Genomic DNA, 26,064 nt, shown 5'->3' on the forward strand with positions numbered 1-26,064 from the left:
CAATGTTTGCTTTTTTGACTGATAATAACAGATACCCACACACTAATGTTAAGATGGGGGCAAAATGAAATAAATAATGTAAAATGGGACCTTACACATAGTCCAAATTTACTAATAACCGTAGCCCTTTTTTACCTGGAAAACTTTAAAAGAGAATTTACTGTTAAACTCAGCCTTAAGAAACCCCTTCTGAATATAAAGATGTGCAAGGATTGGCCATGAAGCTTGGTGATAGTTGGGTATCTTCTGTTGGAAAACTGCATGTGGGGTCATTGCGATTATGTACAGTGGTTCCAGTCATCTTGTGCTGAGGTGGTGGGTGGATTAGGTGAGGCGGTGGGTGGATTAGGTGGCCATTCTTATCTATGAGTCTTGATTAATTGCACATAACCAGAAAAAAAAAACAAAAGTTATTTGGAGAGTCCTTTTCATCTTAACTGGCTGAAAGTCTTGCTCTGCATTTAAATGTGTTACTCAGTGTGTATCAGGTGTTTAAATCAATTCTCACTTTCTTATATTAGCACTAATAAACTCAGAGTTGCATTAACTTATTGAAACATCTTTATATTTGGTCCCAAAGCAGAAAAATCAGTCTTCTGGCCAGATAGGTTCCTACATATTCAGTATCACCATTGATCATGAACCTCCTTCCGTAAGAGCATGTAGGAATCCTTCTAGGTGAATGATGAGGAGCAGACAGAAGGCAGAGAGACAGACTTTAAAAAATCTGTTTAAATTGAGATTTTAATATCTCTCCACATGGTAGATTCTATCCCAAATTCCCTACCCTCAATACAGTTAATAATTTAAAAGAGGCATGATTTAGCAGTGATATTAAAGCTCACATTACCTTTTATCTGGTCCTAGAATTGCTTTTATGCATATACAAAGCAGGAGGCTACCTACGTGATGTGACTTATAGGATACTAGGAACTAGCCTTCCTCTGAAAATATTATCTTCTATGCGCTATTTCATCACTGATGTTGATTCCTACTTTGAAAATGCAAATATCTCTACTACAATGAATTGGTTACACGGGTACTAAATATGTTTAAAATGTGTTGCATATTTTGGGTGACCCACTGGCAGATTAAATAATCCTGAGATATTTGGCATAACTATGGCTAACCTGCTAAATCCACTCCACCCTTTTCCGATTGGATAACTGCCAATCAAAAGCTACATGGATGCTTATTTATTGCCATAAACTAACAGTATAATTTTCTCCCTCTTTAATTCAGGCTGGGTTCAGGGGTGTGTTATAATCCAGCTTCCACTAGTGAGGGTACAGCATTCCTCCAGTCAAACCAATTATTTTAAATTTGTTTTATGCTTCACATCAGAACATAATCCAGAGAAATAGAGAGGGCCTTCTTTTCCTTCAATGACTGAAGAAAAGTACTACCAAAGCCATTTTATTTTACAAGAGGAGCCAGTCTGCAGACCAAACTGACAGGAAAGAGAGGATGGAGTCACAGGTACACAAAATCTGTGCAGCACATCTAAATTTTTAATTCTATGAACGTATAATTTTTCTTTATTTTTTTAAAAGTCCATTGCATTCAGTTTTCTATTACTTGCTAGTATACCCATCTTAAAAGACACTCTTGCTTTTCCATCATTGGCTGTTAATGAATAATGGTCTGTTCTGTTTTAGATTCCTAAGGCTGGGACAACCTCCCTCTGATACTAATGTCCCACAGTGGCATTAAAGTGTGTTGGGAAGAAGATAAGAAAAATTTCATAAAGGCAGAGAAAATAGTGGTCACACTGAAGAATGGATAAACATTCTCTAGGTAGGTCAGGACAATGAGCAAGTATTCCTACAAACTAAAAAATGAACATCTATTGTCAACCGAGGCTCTCGATACAGCTAAATTGGGCTTTCTGTTACTCAACCTCTAAATTAAAAGCTGTTTTTCAAATTAAATTGATTTAGCACCACATAATTTTTTTTCATTTTTATGAACAAAAAAGTGTTTACAGATAAGTGCTGTTTCATGGACCAGTGCTAGTGAAGCATTGTCTGGGTAAGAGACAATTGCATCTGCCATATCCATGACAGCAAGAACCACAATACTTTGGTTGAGGATGGAAAAGAAGTTATCTGAGGCAGAAATTTCAGGATTTGATGATAGCAAACAGGTATTATGTCTTACATTTAATTATGTGATAGATTGCTTTTGTGTGACCTTATCTCTAAAAACTCAGTAACATTTTGAATTTAAATCCTCTCTCTAAAGTTTAAACAGATCTTTTGGGGAGGACATCTCTTCCACAAACTCTGTGAAATTCATCACCTGGGCTTTGAAACAACACTGCTTGTTGTCTAGGTAGCATGTGAGTCTTTAGCAGAACAACTTTTTCAGCTTTGGCTTTTGGGGTTCCTTCCTATAAGAGTCCCTGGGGCCAGGTTGGGGAGCAAATACTGTATTCTCGTTTCTGAATTTTTCTGTTTTTCCCCTTAGAGCCCACCTATAACTCCTCCTTTCCTTTAGCATATGAATAAATATCTTCAGGTTAATCAAATCATGCCCCTAAACAACCATGCTTATTCATCCAATTACTTCTTAAACTTAGCTAGGACGCTCTGTAGCCCATTTTTTTCCTTTTAATTTTTTGCCACATAATAATCGTACATGTTTATGGGATACAGAATGATATTTTGATACATGTATACAATGTATAATAATCTTATCGTGTCAATTAGCATATCTATTACCTCAAAGATTATCATTTCTTTGTGTTGGGAACATTCAAAATCTTCGAGCTTTTTAAAAATATACAATATATTACTAACTATATTCACCTTACAACGCTATACAGCACTAGAACTTTTTTCTACTGTAGAGCTACAACTTTTTATCCATTAAAAATCCTCTCCCTGTCCTCCCATCTCCTCCTCTTCCCAGGCTCTAATAACCACAGTTCTGCTCTTTACTTCCACGCGCTCAACTTTGTAGATCCCACATGAGTGAGAACGTGCATTATTTATCTTTCTGGGTCTGACTTACTTCACTTAATGTAACGTCCTCCAGGCTCATCCATGTTGCCTCTAATGACAGGATTTTATTCTTTTTTATGACTAAAGAGTGTTCCTTTGTGTATATATTTAACATTTTCTTTATTCATCTGTTGATGGACATTTGGGCTGATTTTATATTCAGGCTATTGGGAATAATGCTGCAATTAACATAGGGATACAGATATCTCTTTGAAACATTGATTTCCTTTCCTTTGCATAAATATCCAGTAGTGGGACTGCTGGATCATATGGTTCTATCTTTAGTTTTGTTGAGGACTCTCCATACTGTTTGCCATAATGGCTGTATAATTTACATTTCCACCAATAAAGTATAGGAGCTCCCTTTTCTTTGCATCCTTGCCAGCATTTGGGGCAAGGTGATATCTCATTGTGGTTTTAATTTGTATTTCCCTGATGATTAGTGATCTTGAGAATTTTTTCATATACTTTTTGGCCACTTGAATGTCTTTTTTTGAAAAGTGTCTATTCGTATCCCATATTTTAATGGAATTTTAAAAGAACCCTTGTGTTATTTGACTTTCTTGCATATTCTGGATGTTATATGGATACTTGTCATATGGATAGTTTGCAAATATTTTCTCCCATTCTACAAGTTGTCTTCTCACTCTGTTGATTATTTCCTTTGCTGTGCAGAAGCTTTTTAGTTTGAGATAGTACCATTTGTTTGTTTTTGTTTTTGTTGTCTGTGCTTTTTAAGTCTTATCCATAAAGTATTTTACTAACCAATGTCCTAAAGCTTTTATCTTATGTTTTCGATAATTTCAGGTCTTTCATTTAGTTCCGTAACCTATCTTGAGTTGATTTTTGTATGTGATGAGAGATAGGGGTTTATTTCATTCTTGTGAATATGAATATCCAATTTTCCTAGCAGCATTTACTGAAGAGGGTGTCCTTTTCCAGCAGTACATTTAATATAATTGAGTATCTAGACATTCAGCATTTATCTAGCAGAAATGCATTAATGATTACAGCCAAGAACATAGTGAAATGATATGTAGGATAATACAAAATATTTAAATCAAATATGCATTTGATTAAGAGATCGATCCCAAAACCGATAAGATCGAGAAAGTAGAAATATTGAGCTGCAACTATATTCTGATGAATGTTCTCTTGGCAACGTCCTACTAATCGATACTTATTTTGTTACACAGAGGACACCATATAAATAAATCTTGAGATTATAATTTAAAGATAGCTAATATTGGAAATTTAGCTTTTGGAAGAAGATGTAATTGGTCTAATCTTGGATAGTTAGCTCTTTGTTACAACAACAACAAACTTAATGACAACTCCTGAGACTAAGGCCATCTGAATCACTAATGCTGTCAAAAAAGTTCTGTGTGGAAGTCACATAAAATCAACATATTCCCTCCTATTTGTATGTAATTTAAAAGTAGAGCATATGATTTTTAGTCAGCCCCTCAGGCATTCTGCATTGAGAGACAAAAGCTTATTAGTCACAGATCCAGCATCAAAGAACATTTTAAAATGTAAGCAATTCCCTTCTTCAAATTGAGAAGATCAGCTAAGTTGCATGCTAAAATAAGGAAATTAACAATGTCTCAAAGAGCCTTATCTTGTCTTAAAAAAGACACTCATGCCAGTCTTCCCATGGGGTTTATTAGAGGAATGGGAAAAAAGTTTTCCAATTTTACTGGAAATCTAGACTGACTGAAGTACAATTATCTAATTTAGTAGGAATATTTTCTTGTCATTTCCTAGCTAATAAATTCCATAGCTGGAACAGAATACAGAACCCAGAAATAAAGCAAAATACCCACAGTCAACTGATCTTTGACACAACTGACAAGAACATACACTGGGGAAATGACATCGTTTTCAATAAGTGCTGGGAATATTGGATTGTTGTATGCAGAAGAATAAAACTGGACTCCTATCTCTCACTGTACACAGAAATCAACTCAAGGTGGGTTAAAGACTTAAATGTGAGACCTAAAATTATTTTTTAAAAAGTACTAGAAGAAAACCTAGGGAAAACTCTTCTGGATGTTGGTCGTGGCAAAAAATTCATTGTTAAGACCTCAAAAGCACAAGAAACAAAAATAAAAATAGACAAATGGGACTTAGATAAACTAAAAAACTTCTGCACAGCAAAGGAAATAATCAACAGAGTAAACAGAAAACCTGCAGAATGAGAGAAAATTTTTGCAAACTGTGCATCATACAGGGGACAAATATCCATAATATATAAGGAACTCAACTTAACAAAAAACTCCCCAAATAATCCCATTAGTAAGTGGGCAAAGGGCATGAATAGACACTTCTTAAAAGATGACATACAAATAGCCAACAAGCATATGAAAAAATGCTCAACATCACCAGTCATCAGATAACTCCAAGTTAAAACCACAACGGGATATCAGCTTACACCAGTCAGAATGGCCATTATCAAAAAGCCAAAAATAACAGATGGAGAGGATGTGGAGGAAAAGGAATGTTAGTGGGAATGTAATATGGTTTGACTGTGTCCCCGCCCGAATTTCACCTTGAATTGTAATAATCCCCATGTGTCAAGGGCAGGGCCAGGTAGAGATAATTGAATCATGGGGGTGGTTCTCCCATACTGTTTTTGTGGTAGATCTGATGGTTTTGTAAATGGCAGTTCCCCTGCACAAGCTCTCTTGCCCTCCCGACATGTAAGAAGTCCCCTTTATTCTTTCTTCATCTTTCGCCATGATTGTGAGGCCTCCCCAGCCATGTGGAACTTTGAGTTCATTAAATCTCTCTCCTTTATAAATTACCTAGTCTTGGGTATTAGCAACATGAGAATGGACTAATACAGAATGTAAATTAATACAACCTCTATGAAAAACAGTATGGAGATTTCTCAAAGAACAAAAAATAGAACTACCATTTGATCCAGCAATCCTACTACTGGGTATATATCCAAAGTGAAAGAAATTATTATATCAAAAAGATACCTGTACTTATCTGTTTATCACAACACTATTCCCAACATGGAATCAACCTGTGTGTCCATCAATGGATGATTGGATAAAGAAAATGTGATATATATATATATATATATATACAGACACATACATATACATACACATAATGGAATCCTATTTAGGTATAAAAAATAAAATTGTGTCTTTTGCAGCTATGTAAATGGAACCAGAAGCCATTATCCTAAGTGAAACAACTCAGAAACAGAAAGACAACTACTGCCCTCACTTATAAGTGGGAGCTAAATAATACGTACACACAGACCCACAGTGTGGACTGATGGGCGTTGGAGATTCAGAAATAGGGAGAGTTGGTGGGGGGGGTGGTGAATGAGGAGAAATTACTTAATGAATACAATGTACATTATTTTGGTAATGGATACACTAAAAACCCAGACTGGCCAGGCACAGTGGCTCATGTCTGTAATCCCAGCACTTTGGGAGGCCGAGGCAGGTGGATCACCTGAGGTCAGGAGTTAGAGACCAGCCTGGCAAACATGTTGAAACCCCATTTCTACTAAAAATAGAAAAATTAGCTGGGCATGGCAGCACAGGCCTGTAATCCCAGCTACTCAGGAGGCTGAGGCAGGAGAATCAGTTGAACCCAGGAGGCGGATAAATAAATCTTGGGATTATAATTTAAACATAGCTAATATTGCACATTTAGCCTTTGGAAGAAGATGTAATTGGTCTAATCTTGGATACAGCCAAGATTGCACCATTGAACTTCAGCCTGGGCAACAAGAATGAGACTCTATCTCAAAAATTAAGTAAACAAATAAATAGAAAATACAAACTCAGACTTCAATTCTACACAATATATCCATGTAACAAAATTGCACTTTACCCCCTAAATTTACATAAATAAAAATAAATAAATGAATAAATAAAAATAAAATAAATTGCATAGCTGAGATTGATTCCAGGTCTGTGTAATTGCTAATATCACACACTTAAATTATAACACCACGTGCTTGCTTCTTTTGTTTCTGTAGTCATAACTTTGAACTAAAAGGCAGACATTCAGGTCAAAATCTGGTAATGTGCTTCTATATAACTTTTGTATTTTGAAAAATTGAAATCGTACAGGTATTGCCTCCCCATAATGGAAAATGTCCTAGGTTTGAAGTCTAATGCTGAAAACCCAGAACTGTATGTAATCTATCCAGTACTGGGGTGGAAAAGAGTTACTTACTTCCCTTGTTCTGCTCACTGTAATTCTAATGGCATATGCACTTTGCATATGCCAACAGTTCTATTCAACCAGATCATTAGGCCCTTTTAACTTAGTGCTTGAGAGGAAATAGTGGTGGGGAGGCTTTGTCCTAAGGAATTTATGTTACCTTCCATCTTATTTGATCATGGTGATGACTACACTTTTCATTGAAGTCCCTTCCTGAGTAGTATAGCTCACTCAAGAGAAAACTGAGAACCTTGTGGGATCTGTGGTCTAGTCAATGTTTTATTTGGGGGATTTGTTTGCAGATACTAATCATCATTTGGTTAGAACATCTCTATCCATGGGAATTAGAGAACCAAGACAATCTCATAGCTGATATTATAATTATGATTTTGAATGATCTGAGCTCTGTTTTGAATAGAAAGACATAGCTTTAATTCTGAGATAGTTTCATTTTCCTGAGAATAAGATAATAAATAATCTCAAAAAATACAATTGTGGCAGAAATAGCTGTCCACCAAAATCCTTACTCTTCTTTCTGGTGACAATGACTCCCTCCTCACCAAATCTGAGTCAGGGTCCTCTCGGCCCCCTGTGTGATTAGGCCCCAACCTTGTCCTGCTTAGCCAGTTTTAGCATTAATCCTGCTGCGTTAGCTTAGAGGAAATGGCTCAACCCTTGATATCTCTCAATATTTGATCAAATTCCTCATATTCCACTCTCAATATCTAATCATGCTGACCTCTCATCAGCAAGAATCCTGTCAGATGTTTAGCCAGAATTTCCCTAGCTTTGATGTTTTCTTTTGGTAATTTTCCATCCCTCCATTGACCCCCACCCTGCTTGTTGGCTATAAATCCCCACTGGTCCTTGATGGAGTTAAGAGTTGAGCCCAATGTCTCTCCCCTACTGCAAAACCCCATTGCAGTATCCCACAAATAGTCTGCCTTATCTTTAACAAGTGTTTGAAAGATTTTTCTTTAACACTGGTATGCAACTGGAGTGCATTTTCCATCTTTTTTGCAGTTTGATTTGGTTGTGTGACTGGTTCTAGAGGTAGGAATGTGAGTAAAAGTGATCTGTGCTGTTACCAGGCCTGGCCTATGAAATCTTTTTTTTTTTTTTTTTTTTAAGACGGAGTCTCGCTCTGTCACCCAGGCTGGAGTGCAGTGGCGTGATCTCGGCTTACTGCAAGCTCCGCCTCCCGGGTTCACGCCATTCTCCTGCCTCAGCCTCCTGAGTAGCTGGGACTACAGGTGCCTGCCACCAGGCCAGGCTAATTTTTTGTATTTTTAGTAGATTCGGGGCTTCACCGTGTTAGCCAGGATGGTTTCAATCTCCTGACCTCGTGATCCACCTGCCTCGGCCTCCCAAAGTGCTGGGATTACAGGCGTGAGCCACCGCGCCTGGACCTGGCCTATGAAATCTTAACAGGTAGAATCCCTGTCAGCCTGGGCCTCTAAATAGCATGAAGCAGCTTTACTCCAATCTGGTACCCTTTTGGCCTGATGTATTAGTGGGAAATACACATTTATTGCCAGAGGTCTTTATCTGTTTGGATTGTTTAACCTAGCCTAAGTAATATGCAGAATATGAAGCCTTGAAGATGAGTGCTCCTAAAACAGAAGCCTAAATTCTGTGGCACTGGCTGAGAACCAAGGTGGGAGTTTCTGAGATCAAAAAGAGCTAGGTGGTAGCAAAACACTTAGTAAGTATGCTGATCTTGGATAACTTGGAAGGCAGATCAAGTGCTCTGAGTGTCTACATTTATAGGAGAGTGGTTGAGGGGAACCAGAATATCAGTAAGTGTTGGCTTCTTGTTTTACAAGAAGGTTTTGGACAAACCTGGGTGGTTTGTAGGCAGAAACTGAAGAATGCCAGTGACTTCTGTCCTTCAAAAAAAGGAGACAAGACTGATAAGGACTGAGCAACAGCAAGTAACTCATTAAGACTTCTCATTTTACCAAAGGGAGTCTGCCCCGTAGCAAAGATCAGACAAAGAGTGCTACTTTCCCTCCAAAACCTTCCTTCCAGTTCTGTGTGACATCAAAGTAGCTGCCATTAAATTAAGGGACAAAGAAATAAGGCAGGAGTAAAAACTTTAGAAGAGATGTCTGCCTTTCACTCATCTATCTATATGACTATGCACACACACATATATTTATGTGGGAGTCTGGGTAGAGAGGGATAAAGCAGACATTTGTGTTTTGGTTCCTAAGTGACCAGGTGATGATGGAGATGACTGCATATCACCCAGCACATCTGGACTTGAGATACTTTATATTGTCTTCTTTGCAGAGGGACCTGAAGGCATTCTACTTGTTCAGGAAAGTGTGCAAATCAGTATTTGGCATGCAGAAGGGCAATTGTGTCAAAAACTGCTAGTCCTTTGCCAAAACCATTTCTAGTTTTCCTGAGCACAATATCACTTAACTGCAGTTTGCCTTGTAGTTAAGTTCCTGAAAGTTCAAACTGTTAACAAAAGGCCTCATCACGTGTTAAGTAGCAACCACCTTGGCTATGCCATAGACAACTTCTTAGTCTCTCTCTCTCTGCTTAAATTTTCTTACCTCTAAAATGAAGAAAGCAGGTTTTTATAGGATTAAGATGTAATTGAGAAAATTGTTCATAAATGCACTTTTACCGTGATTATCATTTAAGAACTATTCAATAAGTGTTTCTTCTTTTTTACCTACTCAGTGTCAATTCTCTTATGGTCAGGGAAGTGGTTCTCAGGAGTAGCATGGCTTCTGAGCAGCAGATAACAAGAAGACAAGGGCAGAAGATGAGAACAGCCCTGTTTTGTGAACACAGGATGAAGACTCCTTTAGGAACTTCTAGAAATAGGTGGAAATTTGTATGGTTGAGACTAAATGGTTATAGAGGAGAGGGCCATTAAATAATGAAGATAACTCGATTCTGCATACATAGACTGCTGGAGTATAGGAACATCAGAATAAAATGGTCCTCTTTTTAGATATGTGCTGCATCTCATCTAGTTGATGGTTATGCTCTTGAAAGTCACTCAGCGGGCATTCAAATGACATTTAACTATGATAGTAATATGAATCCTTTTCTCTGTCCTTTCAAGAAAGCAACTGGCTAGTCAGAAGACAGCTGAGTTATGCCTTTTCTTTGTCATATATATTTGGGGTACATAGCACTACAGTAATTATAATGTGTGCTCTTTGGTTTTGCAAGAGGACTAAAGAGATACTTCATGTTAAAAAAATTCAAAATTGGCTTTGTCAAATATTGTGTTAGCAGCTGCATCTGCAGCCATAAAGGTAATGCATTATGAACATCCCATTCGCTCCTATATTCTTTCCCCCATTCTTTCATCTATTATTCATTCACATTCTTAGGCATTGTTATTCACCTTCACTGTGTGGAAAGAAATGCTAAAAGAATGTTCAGACTCCTTTTTGGTATTATTTATTGATTTAAATATTTTATAAGTGACAGTTTGGACACTTTTAAGGTAAATAAATGCATGACTTAACTAGACAATTTTGTAATGAATTATGTAAATATAACACACAACTATCATTTACACTTTGTTTTATAAGAATCCCACGTTTCCATCACTTATTTTTCATATACAAATTCACCTTGTTCTGCAGTCTGTAAATGCAAAGACATTTTACATCATGAAACATGCTATTTACATTGTGAATGATTTTGAATAATAACAAAAGAATGAGTAAAAAGTGGTGTTACATGAAAAGCAAAGAAGATATTGTGGATATTTATAATCTTATATGAGTTATACTTTTACATGTATTATTCTTAAAATTCTAGTGAAATGCGGCATATTTTATCATTTCAATCAGAAAAAGTTTATTTAAACCTGTACTACTAAAGAAAAATATTTTAAAATATAATATGAAATACCAAATGAAACTTTTTTAAAATTAATGGTACAGGTTTAAGAGATGCATTCATTTTTTAAAAAAACAAAAAATAGTTTGACATTTCAAAATATATGCAATTTAATCATGCCCTACATATATATTAGTATATTTACCTGGTATTAGTTAATGATATTATAATTTAAGTTTTTGATAACTCAATTTTTAAAAGATATTATTCACAAAGTAAATCTAATAACAAAGGAGCAGATATACAATATAATTTACATTGCAAGCCAAACCAAAAACTTAGACGCATGAAATTGCAGCAAACAAATTAGCCAAAATGTTAAAATAATTCAGGTTAAATGAAAACCACCCCATGCAGAGGATGTTAATGAAGGCTGAGCACATTATAACTGTGTGTTTTTATTAAGTGATTTTGGAAACCTATTTATTATTATATAGTGCCTGAAGACTTGATGGAAGTGCATTGGCTGTTTATTTTATGCATTGAAGTATTAATAGGATTATTACTATTAGGATATTACTATTAGGATGATATTTAAAGTACTGTTTGGGAAATGAGACCATTTGGTTTTGTAAAATGGCTACTCACAATTGAAGAGTCAGAATTCAGGTGGGTTGATTTTGAAATGAATGATATGTATTATTTCTGGAATGCACTTAATCAGTATTTTAAAAGCATAATGAGACAGTTTTGTCACTTAATTACCGAAGTTATAATGTAGCTACAGGCAGCTGTTATAAGACTTCTGACTTTTTCGAAGGCAAAATTCTCAGGAGGACTTTTTTTTTTTTTTAATAAAGAAAAACCTTTCCATCCAACTTGAAAAAAATCAGAAAGTATTTTTCTCCATGGACCATTATTCTATTTGAACCTAACCTGAATTCCCTCATAGTCAAAACCTGCCATGATGATGTGAATTGATTTCCGCATAGTCAGAGTAATTTTTGCTCCAAATTCTTAAAGGAGACAATGAATTAGTAGCTTGTAAATTTTGCAGATCTGGGCCTTCGATAACTTAGTAGAAGGCAATAAAATAGAGGGAAAAATGGGACTGTGGATTACAACTGTTCAAATTTCATCTTAATTTCTTCTGCTTTCTCAACCATATTTCTTCTATTTTTACAATCATTATTAAAATATTTCCCTAAAGAAATAAAAATGGTAAAGGTATTGAAAGTCACATTTCTTTATCTGAACAAGTATTAAGATTGTCCATCATTTCAAGACAAAGGTTTTCTTAACAGTGAAAATCACAGGAAGAAGGTAATCAGTATTTTCATAGGTACCAATTTATATGGTAGCTGCCTGTTTTTTCACAATTTCAAAATAAGTCAGTATAGGATAAACAAAAGTTAACAGAGAAATTCATCCCTTTTGAAGTTTTAATTTTTTTCAAGTATTTTATACCCCTTTGACTACTTCATCTGTTAGAATTTAAGACCCCTGAGGTACATAACAAAAAAGTCCAAATAAGAAATGAGAACCAAAATTCAAGGGTATTTAACTCATTGAAGCATATCTTTCCACAGAGGAACAAATCATGTTTTTTTCTGTATAATTTTCTATTAACACAAACTTATGTCATGAAGATAATTTATTAAGTGGTTTGAATATAATCTTAATACATAAAAATAAAAAACCAGAAAGAATACAATTTTAAGTTTGGGAGATTATAGATTCTTTAAATCTTGTTCAAGATTTGTTCAAATTATTATAAAGTCAATGAGAAATACCTACAATGGAAGAATACCCTTACTCTTAAAGAAGACATTTGACTTATTTTCCCTTAGGAATCAAATACTCTGCTAGAAATGATTTTATTTTCCCTGAAAAATAATGGCTTTGGATTGAGATTTGTAAATGTTTGATCTCTTGATCCAAGCTGTACTTTTTTTTTTTGTATTTAATAAAATGGCAATTTGTAAATTCTGGTGAATACTCAAAATTGTAGCTAAAAACAGCTATCTGAATATAGGTTTAAAACCTCAAAGACACAGAGCTAAAAAATATGGAATACGTTGTATATTGCTTTTTCAATAGAGTAGACATAAAATTGATGACAAATGTTTCCAAACCCTCAATAAGAACTCAAAACATCATACTATGCCAAGCTGAATTACAGAAGGGTATCTAAGAAAGAAGACAGTGCATCAGTTATCTCTAGATAAAGAGCCAGTAAAATCAAGTTGCATTTGATGTATACATCTTATTGGGAGTAGTTTTCAGAAAGCAATTTCCCTACAAACAGAAAAAGCATTTTTTTTTTCTATTTCAGTCTTTAGCAGTGTGGTACTCACATAAAAAAATGACTACTTGAAAATAAGAGGTTTTTCTAACTTAAGACATTTGTAAGGGGGTAAAAATAGGAGATTGTCCAAACAGATTGACCCTGATATTTCTTGAAAAAGTGTTTAAATTCAATGAAAATGAACACACATAGATTTTTATAGACCCACATTTCTCTTGACTGACAGTCTCTGGAAGTCAAGGTCCCAATTCTCTCAGTCACTTCTATCCTCAACTGATCTGCATCTACGTGCTCATCTTCTTTCCCCTATTCTCACAAATCCACAAAGTGTTCAATCATGTGAAAGTGAAAAAGGGAGGCTCCAGCCCAAATAGTAAAGTACTATTGTCATTTATCTTATAAGAGCTAGAAAGAAATAAAGCAAAGAGGGAGGGAAGGAAAGGAAGGAAGGAAGGAAGATAGGAAGATAATTCAATGGAAAAAAGAGGAGCTAAGCATGCTAACAAGTTTTAAAGCCTAATTAATTTACTGCACATAAAACTTATATATATAAACCATTCATTTCACATTCATCAAGAATTTTATTCATGAACACCAAACTCAACTGATTCAAGCTGTCACCACACTTGATATTTGGACTCTTGCATGGTTTCTCATTAGCACAAAAAATATACTAATGTTTAATTAGATAATGCAGCAAATATTGATTGAAGACATAACACCAAATTTTCCCAGCAGATAATAAATTCTGCACTGGGGAGACATCTATGATGTGACAAGTTCTTTTTGTCCCTTTAAATATTCACTCTAATTAGCATATTTATTAAATTTCTTGTTTGTTTTATCAAAGTTTTGACATGCTGAATTTCATGGCATTCTGTCATTTTTATGACATTCTGTTAAATATAAATACTGTGTTTAAAAATCTATTTATCCTTACCGTCTATTTTCAGCTTGCCTCTAGGTTAACAGGATTAGACGACAGACCTAATTTTGATGTAAGCAAAGTCTGATTTTTGTGTCTGTTTCCATCTTCTCTACTGGTATCCATTCCTTTCTCTAAGTTGCATTTCAGCTGAATCCAACTAAATATTTCATACATGTTCATAAAATGGGACTCCTCCTATAGCCAGGTAATCATTTGGATTTTAGCAGGAGAATTTTTTTTAGACAGAATAAAATTGTTTTTAAGGATCAAATGAAAAAGCAATGAGCACCTATTATTTCAGGTCATTGAGTTATATAACAAATAAATGAATTTTATGAGTGCCTGGTGACACACTTGAAACAAATTTTAAAAGAAGAATAGTAATTTGGGCTGCCATCCATTAATAATAATTTTTACACAAGAACAAAAATTAAAGAATTTTTCTGAAAATCCCCCTGAATTACTTTAGATAATTATACAGTCCTCTAGTTTATCTAGACCTTCTTGGCTAGAGTTTGATCTACCATCAGAAATAATTTCTTCTTTTTGAGAATACTTTGTAGTCAAAGAATACAAAAGCAATTTATCTGAGAGTCCAAGCCAAGGTTAAGTTTTGGTTTCAGTGTGGTAATTTTTACCAAAAAAATTCAGAAGGAGGGTTTCACATTATTGATAAATCAACTAGGTGTTTTCATATTTTGCTTCATTTTATGGAAGTTTTAATTTAAAAGGCCAAAAAAGGAGACAGCCTTTCAAGTGGTTAGATACATAAATATTGATCCAGATTGCCCAAACCTCAGAAGAAAGTCATATTTTGCTAGCTTTTAAAGAGTGATATTGACCATGAAGAAATAGTTCTTGGGAGGCAATAAAAGTAGAATTGCTGTAGGAATTGAGGTTTCATTGGGTATGGAAATGCATAGTTTCTTACTAGTCAGAGAGTCAGAGGTGATGTAACAATATTCATATTTGTTGTTCAAATGATTTGAACATAAATTGGTTTTGACTTAGATTTTATTCCGAGAAGTTTACAATGCATTGTTCTATATTCTAATGTGAACAAGCTGACAATACAGTATTATTTGACTGTTATCCTTAATATTTGTTATTTTAAAAAGTGTAATATTTTAAGTAAAATAATATTGCCAAATTTGCAAATCCTGGCTCAATGCCACAATTTTTAAGTCTGTCATATTTATGACTTTTTTTCTGTAACAAATGGAAAATATAAAGTAAAAATCACTTAAATGTAATTCACAATTAAGTGTTATCATCAGAGGATAAAACTAAGGAACCTAGAAACAACATTAATTGAATTTCTCATTGCTGAAGAAGTTGACACATTCAGAAAACTTTCAAAAGTCTCTGACATTCTAAGTTTTGGATATGAGTGAGTTGACTCTTTCAGGACAATAAATCTTTGTCTTAAATTCTTTTTCTAACTGATAATTTTGATTAAAAATTGCTCAGGTTTGTTCCCTCCTTTTAAAGTTTCTGTTCTAAACAAACTCTATATGAATTAACCAGTTACATGTAAGTGAAAAATCTTTGATGATTAAGGTACTACCTAACCACTTTTAAGTTTAGAAGACTAGAGTCTTCATGTCTCACAGAATACCATTAAATGCTATGGGGTGATTCTCTCTCCAGCTCAAATACTCTGGCACATTCTGTAAGAGACAGATGGACATTTTTCTGCTCTAAAGCTCCACACTTGTTTTGCTAGCAGCCAAACCCAATTTGAGAAGAATGTGAAGAAGAATATGGCGTAGAGTATAGCCGCCAAAAGTTTAAAAATTTCAGGACACAAAATAAATATTTCCTATTATTTGTGATTAAATTTTTCAACTAAGGGAATATGTAATTTCTTTAATGTCAGAACAACAACAAATGTTTTTAAATGATTCATAAGACAAAAGTATATTCTTCTCACTGAATGCTAGCTCAGCCAGGCATGTTATAAAAGGAAAAAATATAGTTTGTTTTAATATCACTTGCATAGTGTTAGTCTGTTTTTCTATGCTAATTTTAGCAGGGTTTTCTGTGGCATATGGCAGAGCTGGTATTTGGCCTTCTTTGTTCCTTCAACCCAGATGTTCTGACACTTTCATTTACCTTAATCATTGTAACCAAGACTAGTTCTATCTGCCACCTTCAGAAAGCATCTATTTGTAGCTCTGTAAGCTTCTATCCCAGCTTCACTGAGATGTGCAGCTGCCGAGAGGTTGGCACTACCTCCTAGGAAAACTAAAAATGGCTTGTGAAGGGTTTCTCTTTTTTTGTCTTTCTCTTTTCTTTTTAAAAATGAGTGACCAGTAGTCAAATAAATCACGTGGCTTCCATTAAACCAGAGGTGTTTGTTACGGAAATTGCCTCTCCTTTAAGAGTCTCTACATCTTCCTGAATAAAAAACTAACTCTCTTTGCTTCATCTCTTCTAAAGCTCCTGCCCACCTCACTCACTCCATTTGTCCCTTTGTCCTGAGTCTGCTGTGTAAATGCCAGGCAGCAGAATGCAAAGAAGTGTCTTCAGAAAGTGAGGTATGAAGAAACAATTTTGCACATTCCTGATTTTATTTCAGTTATTACTTTCCTCTTAGATGTAGGTTTAATGACATTTAATAGACCACAGTAAAAATACATTAAGTAGAATTCCTTCTTTATCTGCAAATAGCAAAAAGTCCACAGAAGAAGACTGAATATAAAGTGATTTCTTCAGTTTAAAAATATGTATCAAAAGAATCAAAAAGTAACTATTACTCAGACCTGCCATTTGGTTTTTCTTTTCTGCTTTTAAATAATAAGCAACAGTACTTAAGTCTAATATAAAGAATGATCTGATCAGCAACTAGCTGAATTAACTGGAAGGATAACTTCAGTGTAATTTAATAGATTCAAATTAAGTATTTTCCATTATTTATTTAACCCAAAACCATTCTTACTAAGGATTTAAGGATCCAGTGATATACAAGAGGATAATTGTCAAAGCCTCAGTAAATCAACAATCCGGTTTGATTTTGATAGGGAAATTTTCCAAACTGTGGGCAGGAGAATGCTAAAATTAAGTTTTGCTATGAGTAATAGAAAGGTAAAGACAAAATACTATCAAACACACCCACCATTCAAATGTGTTCATATTCACGTTTAGAGGATTGTTTACCTCGCAGGGCAATAATAGGAGCTGTCATCTCATTTAGATGCCTAGGAATGAATCCTAAGCTTATATGCTAAATCATAATCTGATGTTTAGATACTGTTCAGTATAAACATAAATTTACCAGTTGATTTTAGCTGTAATCCTTATACATTATTCTAAATGATGAAGTAAATTTAACTACTAAAGAACTGATTATCATTGACTATGCCACATTCTATTAAAATTGTATTTTAAGTAGACTAAAAACATGATTTTTTCATTTCGAAATCTGAAAGCTTTAGTGTTTTTTCAGTATTACTGAATAATCATTTTCAGACATTTATTTATTGTGCTACAGGTGACTTTCAGTCAATCATATTCTGAAGTCAAAATACTATCATACTTACCAAAAACTTGTGTAGCTATCATTGAAAACAGTAATAATGAGCTCTTTTATCTTTACTCTTTCATCTTCCAAGACCGTATCAAACCAACATTTGAATTAGTTAATCTGCCGCAAGACCCATCTATATTTTTGCAAAGCCTACTTTCTCAATCACCTCTTCCAACCTATGCTCTACTTCCACTCATTTATCCATCCTTAGCTTCTTCTTTACTATTATATACTACAAAGATCCAAAAATTGGGCAACATTATAAATAATACACAAATCTCTTTGACAGGAATAGAAATCATATTTTTATAGCCATGTTTAAAATTATGCACCAGAAATAATCTGATGTATATTAATCACTTTACAGCATGTTTGCAAATGAGTAACTTCTGAGATAGATTAAACATGTCATTTGCCCAAATATTTTTAATCTGAGTCATTACTTGCTGCTCATTTTGCTACAGAATAATGAGTATCTTTAAAAAGTCCACACCAGCTATATTATTGCTTGTATAAAACATGTTTCTGTTTTCACAAAGGCTCTATGAAATGCAAAGAAGTGCAGGCTTCATATGGCATCATCACCACGGCTTAAATTATTGCTTGAAAGGTTACTATAAGGTATTGCTTGGAAATCAGTTTTCAGATAATGTACAATTCAATATGAAAAGTACATAGACTAAGTATTAAGTTGATGTCTTTTCATGACATAAAAATCAAAGCATTCAGAAGTAAGGCTGTCACTTTGATATTTGCTTCTGTGTCCCAAAGGTCATAGTTTTTACCTCGGTGGTGAGGATTAGCAAATGTTGTAATATACTGCACAGCTCTGGCAGTAACTAAGAAAATGGTACTGTATCTAGTATGCCTAATAGCCCTATAGTGAGCAATATTCATCCCTCATGCTTATCAGTGTTGACGTCTGTCTCTAAGTTTGAAGATTCATGCTCAGAAAGAAGACCACAAATTGGAAATCAAAGCTAAAATTAAAATTTGTGAAAGAAATAATGGTATGAGGACTAGAGTATTTAACTTTTCAAAATAACTACAAATGAAATAACATTACTATCCCAGTCAACTTGTATTTATTCCTAGTAATTTGAATACTTTTCAATGATACCCAAATCTGGCTGTATATTAGCATTACTTAGAGTGATTTTCTAAACACAGATTCCTAGGCCCTACCTGAGACCTACTGAATCCAAATCTCTGAAGGTAAAGACTAGTCTTCTGTATTCCTAAAACTCCCTACAGAATTCTTATGAAGCCAGCCAGATACTTCCAAGCAGATCAGCTGAACCACTGAACTAGGTCATTTCTTAATGAGGATGGGATGGCAATGAGGTACTTAACTGAAACCATGATCTGGTTATAACATATTAGAAATAAAGAAGCAAACTTTACTTCTCTGCATTCCCAAGTCCTTCCAAAGAAACTTATTTCTTTCAATCATGAAACATCTACATTCAATAAACACACATACGTACACACAAACTAAAAATATTAATCACTTTATAAAACTATTTTAGAATATGGGATTAGCTGTGATACTTCCTGTGTTATAAATGTATCAATGACCTTTTTTAATTAAAGGAAAGAAGGAACAAAGGAAGGAAGAAAACAAGGGATGGAAGAACAGTCATACGCAGGTTTCAATTGTTTGGATCAAGTGTGAGGAAGGAATTTTGCACACTATCTCAATATAGCCTGACAAGATTGTTAATCTGTACGTAATATCAGTGTCTGCTCTTCATTCACCACTACGAGGATCTTGAAATTGAGTCCATAGCTGGGGTCAGCTTACCCATTTAACAATAAATTTTGTTCAATCACATGAACACAATTTATGTGTATGTTAAAACCAGCTGGTTGTGGTTTAGGAACATTCATATCAAGAGCTGCCCATAAATCGTTTAGAAATATGTTAAACTTTAATAATTCAGTCTCATGCATCATGATTTTTGGGCTATATCTATTATTAAGCTATGCTTATAGAAGCCTCTGAAATGACATAATTTTTGTAGTTGGAGATCTATAATCTAATAGTAGAAACAACTAAGCTACGATATAGGGCTTGGTTCTTGAACTTGAGTTTCTAGATATTGTCAGCTGAAAGACACCTGGTGCTACGCAAAGCCTATTCAGAGTCATTTATAATTAATTTCAAAGGAACGCTCAGTGAAGCTGTATGAAGTGCTTGGAGTCAGACTGTGTTTTGAAGAAAGAGCAGAGGGTGAAGCTGCAGATATAATCAATGCCCCGGCACATCCAGTTCATTACTACACTTCAGAAGTACATTGTTGCTCAGGCCTGACTGTGTGTGGTCCTTCCTATCTGCCTGAATGAGGCACCAGCAACCCTTTCTGTAGCCATTCTGGGTTCAGAAGTGAAGAGAGAATGCTGTTTGCTGTGGCCAGGCGTGAGGGGGTGAGATGGTTTCTAGTGACAGAATGGAGTAAGAAAGGGTCCAGAATGGACTGAGTCATTCTCAAAATGACAAGACAGAAACCTGTGTGTAAAAGTTTTACTTTTTGCCTTAACCATCCACAACACCTGCTCTCAGAAAGTCAGGGACCCAAGGAGCCTTCAACAAATATATTTAATTATGGTCATAATTTTGAGCTCCTACCTGATGCCTTACGACTTTAGATACACAATTTCATTCAGCAGCAGTATGATTCTATACAAAACACAGAGCCTGGTGGGGTTTACAGAATTCTCCATGGCTTTGCCTTTTGTTATCTATCAATTTAATTTTGCTTTATTGCTGGAACTCTTTGGAGGCATTTGCAAAATTAAAAGTCTTGCTCCCCTTGTGAATGAGATTTTGTTTAAGTTGTTATTATCCTCTTTTGCTTTGTTTATCCTGGAAAGACATGCATATTCACACTAAACTACTGTGTCCTGACACCGTTGTTACTGGACAAGAGGAAGGAGTGCAAGACTGTAAGAAACAACATTTGAAGTGCTGAACCTACAGACCCACTCTCAAGTCTCAGGCATCAATGTCTGTCTCAGAGTCCCAGATCAAAGCTCACTTGATTCCACATAATCGGATATTAAAAGGAAAATCTGAAATTACCTAAAATATAGAGCAAGAGATGAATATAAAGGCAGATTGTATGCACTTGGGTCCCATGTTACCTGGAAGCTATGTCTTCTTCCCCTTCTCTACATTATATAGACAAGAGATCCAACTACTATGTTTCTGAAGCATATTATTATTTTTTATTATGGCCAATGTTACCTAATGATTAAGGTCCACAAAGAAGATACAGGGTAGTACATTCTGAGTACATATTGGGGGATTCTGATTTTGTTAGATAACTGATTTATTTGCAAATGATGACATTCTCTCCATCAAAATAATCCTGATACCAACGTGATGCTTTGGTGCTAATGGCTAGTTATAAGGTGCCTTCTTCCAAACAGCAGCTTAAAAGAATATTAAAATGCAAGAGCTATAGGTGCCAAATTATATTTTAAAGTATCCCTTGCAGAGTGGGTTAAAACCATTTCCCCAATTTAATATCATTTGGTTTCTAAGGGAACATCACATAAATTTCTTTTATCTGCCATACTAAAATGCATGCTGTTGGTAATTAATAGTTTGTAAGTAAGTGAGAATACTGTATAGATAAAAGTCATATGAAATAACCAATGCCACCACATTGTTACAATCACAATTCCTAAGAGAAGAGATGTAGATGGCATTGTGTAGGACAAATAAAAATATAATTCTTTCTCCATCTTCTAACTTCTGTGATTGAAGTTTGAATGAACAGACATTTTATATAAGTACCTCATAAACATATATAGCAACATTGTAACTACAATAATCAACTATAATAGATTAGCAAAATGATAACAAATTGGACCATTATCTCGGACTATAGCTGTGAAAATACACTTAGATTATAATGTATGAAAAATGTAGTTGACATCCTGTCAGTGGTACATAAGAAATCTCTGGCACGTTCTTCATCGTGACATTTATGGCAATGTAAATGGATACTTATTCTCTAAGTAAAATCATATAAACTAATACAGAATTTGTGATTCTTCTGACAAATTGAGATATATAAATACAATACTTCTCTCCAGGCCTATCACTAGTATTGAGGTGGATTTCCAATGATGCTTTTCAAATATGCTTCCCATAGATATTCTTAAGTATGGAGATAATAAATATGTGTTTAGAGTAGTTGCTTAGACAAATCTTTATAAAAAGTGAGAGAAATAGATTGGATATTCCTGGAAGTCCCTTTCAGCCTTATGGTTACAAAACACATTGTTCATCACCAACATTTTATTGAGTTAATATGCCATAATATGTTCTAAGTTACTGAAGACAATAGGCATAAATGACTTCAGTGAGCTTGTTCTCTCCCCATGCTCCAGTGCTACAAGGAGCCCATCAACATTGCTAAGGCATTTTCTAATATAAGCATGAGGATTGAGGTGCTCCCAGCCTGCTCTGCTCATACTGGCTGTAAACCTCCCCATTGTCCAGAAACACAGGCCCACAGAAGAGGGGGTCAGGCAAAGGTTTAGAGCTCAAGGTCTATTTCCTGTCTTCTCCATATAAACAGTGTTGCACTCGTGTCCTTGTAAACCCCCAGGGCAAGAAAATAAATTATAAAAGGGATCGGGATTATAACAAATATTTGCATATCTACAAATGCCTTCTAGCCACACACATAGAAAATTTAAAAACATTAAATGAGCCTCATAGACTACATTGGAAATTAGTAAATATATTCCTTAACTGAGTTATGTCATAACCAAACCATAATGCAGCCAAAATCCCTGAACAGAAAGGAATATTGCATTCAGTAGACATAAGCTATCAATGAGTAAGAAAATGACCTCTCCAAGGCTTCAAGGAAACAAATGCTTCCAGCTTATTAACCCCAATAGAAACTTAGATTTTATATCTGAACCCAAACAGGAAAACTCTGGACACCTGATGCTCCTAATTTTAGTGTGAGCCAGTAATATTTTCATGCAGTATTGATTAATGAGAACAGGTCTTCATTTGAGCAGGACATGCGATGGAATCCTATCTGTAACTATAATGATTACTAGTTCTGAAGATTATACCTACTTCAGTATTCATGAAAGTGATTCACTGAATTTAAAAGCCATATCAATCAAACTGCAGAACATTTTTTAAAACCTCAAAGCCATAAAATACAGAGGTTTCCTTGCTTTGTGTTGTACAAGAAGAAACAACATTCTTGGCAAAATGTCCTGACACTTCTTTGTCACTAATGCCAGTATCCAGGAATTTGCTCTCAAGAATAGCAGTCGGCTCTTAGGAGGCATCAACTGGGGAAGAGGAAGGGGGTAACTAACATGTCATTTAGCTGAATGCTGTTTATTAGAATGCAGTTTAGTGTTGCAAAAGCTACCTATATTTGTAAGTGCTAAGTTGAAAAGGATCCAGTGTAGCAAAGCATTTCATTTTAACTGATATTTGTTAGAAGGTGGCAAAAAGACCTTTCTTTAATCTTGGTTACAGATATATCTGGTGTTAGGAAATTCCATTTCCTCTGGATTCCATGCTACATTAGTTAAATCTAAAAGATATATTTACTAAGCAGACATATAATGCTTTCCCGGTATCTGAAATCCTTGGTTATATGTATTCTCAGTCGAAGCACTGATCTCTCTAAATAAGGGAAACTATATTAGATTAATAGGTTAGCATTATATATAATATACTAACAATACAGAAGCAGATTCTGAAAATCTAATAATGTTGTGCGAAATGTAGTTATCTAGAAGAGATATGTATAAAAATAGGTAATATCCCTAAAATATTTTGCCGAGTTACAATTCTTCCAGTTGGGAAGTTTACCACACTGCCATGATACATGTATGAAATGTCTGTTCAGAAAAAGAAACTTAGAAAATATTCCTCACCCACCAACTCACTAAATGTAGGAATATATAATCAAAACTGGCTCTCAAAAGTGGTACAAATATATAGGGAAAGATACTTGTATGTGTGATAAACAAGAAAACATGGAATCTATTTATTGGTTAGTTCTGAAAGGGGACCCACACTTGTAATTAAAATATATGTGTATATATATGACCAAAACCACTCATATGAATGGACACATCTTATTTCCCTCATCCTCCGGCTTTTTATTGACAGCGGTCACCTCCACCTTTTAGTAGGATTATTGCCTGACATAATACAGAAATTTTGCTGCTTGTTCTCAACAAAGCAATGAAAGAGACACAATCTCTTTCCACCCCCCATTGGTGACCCATGTTCTGGGCTTGTGCTTTTTGGAGGAGTCTTTGATCTGTAGCAGGTCTCAGAGGCTTGTCTCCCGGAGGAACATGGTGCCGATGTTGTAGGAAACCTTTTTTATTCTCGACGAAGAAAGAGAAGGCTTTGGTGGCTTTGGACCAGTCCTTACCTCCAGGAAATAGCAGATCCCAGGAATTTCCTTTGGAAAGTTGTCTGGAAGCTCTTCACGAGACCGCGGAATGAATGTGAAACTTTCTTCTCGTTTTAATAATCTAAGAAGAAAATACAGAGCACATGAATCAAGTAGGCCAGGGAAATGTAAATACATGGACAGAAATTTTAAAGGCTCAGGAAGCCTATCTCTGACTGTTCATGGTAACACCTCTATTTCTTTGTATAGATGTGGGCTTCATCACATTCCAAATGCTAGGAAATGTTATAACTCAGAAAAGATCCCTTCATGTGATAATAATTAAAAAAAACCAAAGCTGAGTATGGTACTACCTGAAAATATTTGTTCAAGATTGATTTCTTTCTAAACAGCATTCCTTGAAAATATTTGTTCAAATGTTATTGTTTTCCCTAAACAAATGTCCAAGGAAACTGCATAATACAGGTTTTATTTCAAGCATGCAGGATGTACCTTGTCCGTTTTTAAAACCTGCCCAAATTCTAGTGCACTCCTTTTATGTTTGGTAAACCATAAGCTTTAAATGTGTGTCCTGTATGTAAAAAACTTTAATCAAGTATTTAACTTTGTAGAACAACACTTCGTGACTCCCAATGTCTCTGATATCTGCTTGCTGATTTCTAGCCAAGCATGCTATCCAAACTCGATAGCATTATTGGTTAAACAGCTTGATTCTTCTCTTCCAGTCACACATAAAGACTCTTTTTCAAAACCCTAACATTGGAATAAATTTATTCTTTAAACTTGTCCAGTTTCATGAAAGGTTCAGTTTGATACTTGTATCTAAAAGTGTGGCCCAACAATTCAATTTAATTCAACAGCTCTTGATAGACTATTTCTTATTGCCCAAGAAAAGCCTCCTAGACACTTCTGTGAATATAAGAAGTGGAACACATCTCACAGTTTTGTCAACAGATATAGAAACAGAATAAAAGAATTTTTTAAAAAACCCAATAAATGAACAAAACACAGAGTAATATAAAAGTATAGAACGGAATAGGCTAGATGCCATCAGAAAAGTAGACACGAAAATTGCAGAAGTCTAGAAGAAAAAAAGTATTTGCAGTGGGAGGACCACAAAGCTTTCATGGACTAGATGTTATTTAAAGGCATATACAGTTTCAACAAGTGGATAAGGAAAACAATGTAACCAAAGGGTTAGAAACAAGAATATTGTAAAGTTTCTAACCATATGATAGCATTACCCAGTGAGGTAAGAATGAGGGTTAAGGCTGGGGCAGTAGGTTAGGAAAAAGTTTTAAAGCCCTAAACTAAGAGTCTAGACTTTATTTGGAAAGCACCTTGGATCCAAACCCATTATCTTTTTCTTAAAAACAATCCATCCTCCTAAGACAGATTCATGTTAGCAGCAGCTCCAAGTAGGAGGCAGGTCGGGGCAAAAGAAACAATGAGCACAAGAAGAATAAAGGATGTGTGAACATATAAGAACATTGCACAATCAATTATGAGTATCTCTAAGGAGAAGAAGAAAATATTCCTCCTCGAATGCTATTAATGGATAGAAAATATTACCTAAAACAATAGTTGGTAGTACTAATAAGTTATAATATGAGCAGTCTATATTTAATTTTAAAAACCAGAGCTATAGTATTTTGATTGCTAAAGGATATAATGGCAGTTAAAAAAACCACAAAATGATGATATTCCTTCAGTATATAAAAAACAAGGCTCCTTCTAACATTTCAAAATTCTTTCAAAAGCCTTATCCCATTTTGTTCACATAATATAGTTGTATGCAAAAGCTAAAAGAATAAACTATGCATCCAACAAAGGTCTAATATCTAGCATCTATAAGAAAC

The 26,064-nt window shown here is 34.8% G+C and overlaps 1 protein-coding gene and 1 long non-coding RNA gene across 2 annotated transcripts in view; one reads left to right on the forward strand and one right to left on the reverse strand.

Moving 5' to 3' along the window:
- The window catches only part of LOC134731207 (uncharacterized), a 233,845-nt gene that overhangs the window by 130,061 nt on the left and 77,720 nt on the right, over positions 1–26,064 (forward strand). The gene's annotated exons all lie outside the window — the stretch shown is intronic.
- Positions 10,619–26,064, reverse strand: part of GUCY1A2 (guanylate cyclase 1 soluble subunit alpha 2) — a 344,865-nt gene continuing 329,419 nt past the window's right edge. The window contains exon 8 of the mRNA XM_034933619.4: positions 10,619–24,326. Coding sequence (XP_034789510.3) covers positions 24,119–24,326 — 208 coding nt within the window. The 3' untranslated portion in view covers positions 10,619–24,118. The remainder of the gene's footprint in view (positions 24,327–26,064) is intronic.

Source organism: Pan paniscus, chromosome 9 (genome assembly GCF_029289425.2).
Source record: "Pan paniscus chromosome 9, NHGRI_mPanPan1-v2.0_pri, whole genome shotgun sequence".
Classification (NCBI taxonomy): Eukaryota; Metazoa; Chordata; class Mammalia; order Primates; family Hominidae; genus Pan; species Pan paniscus.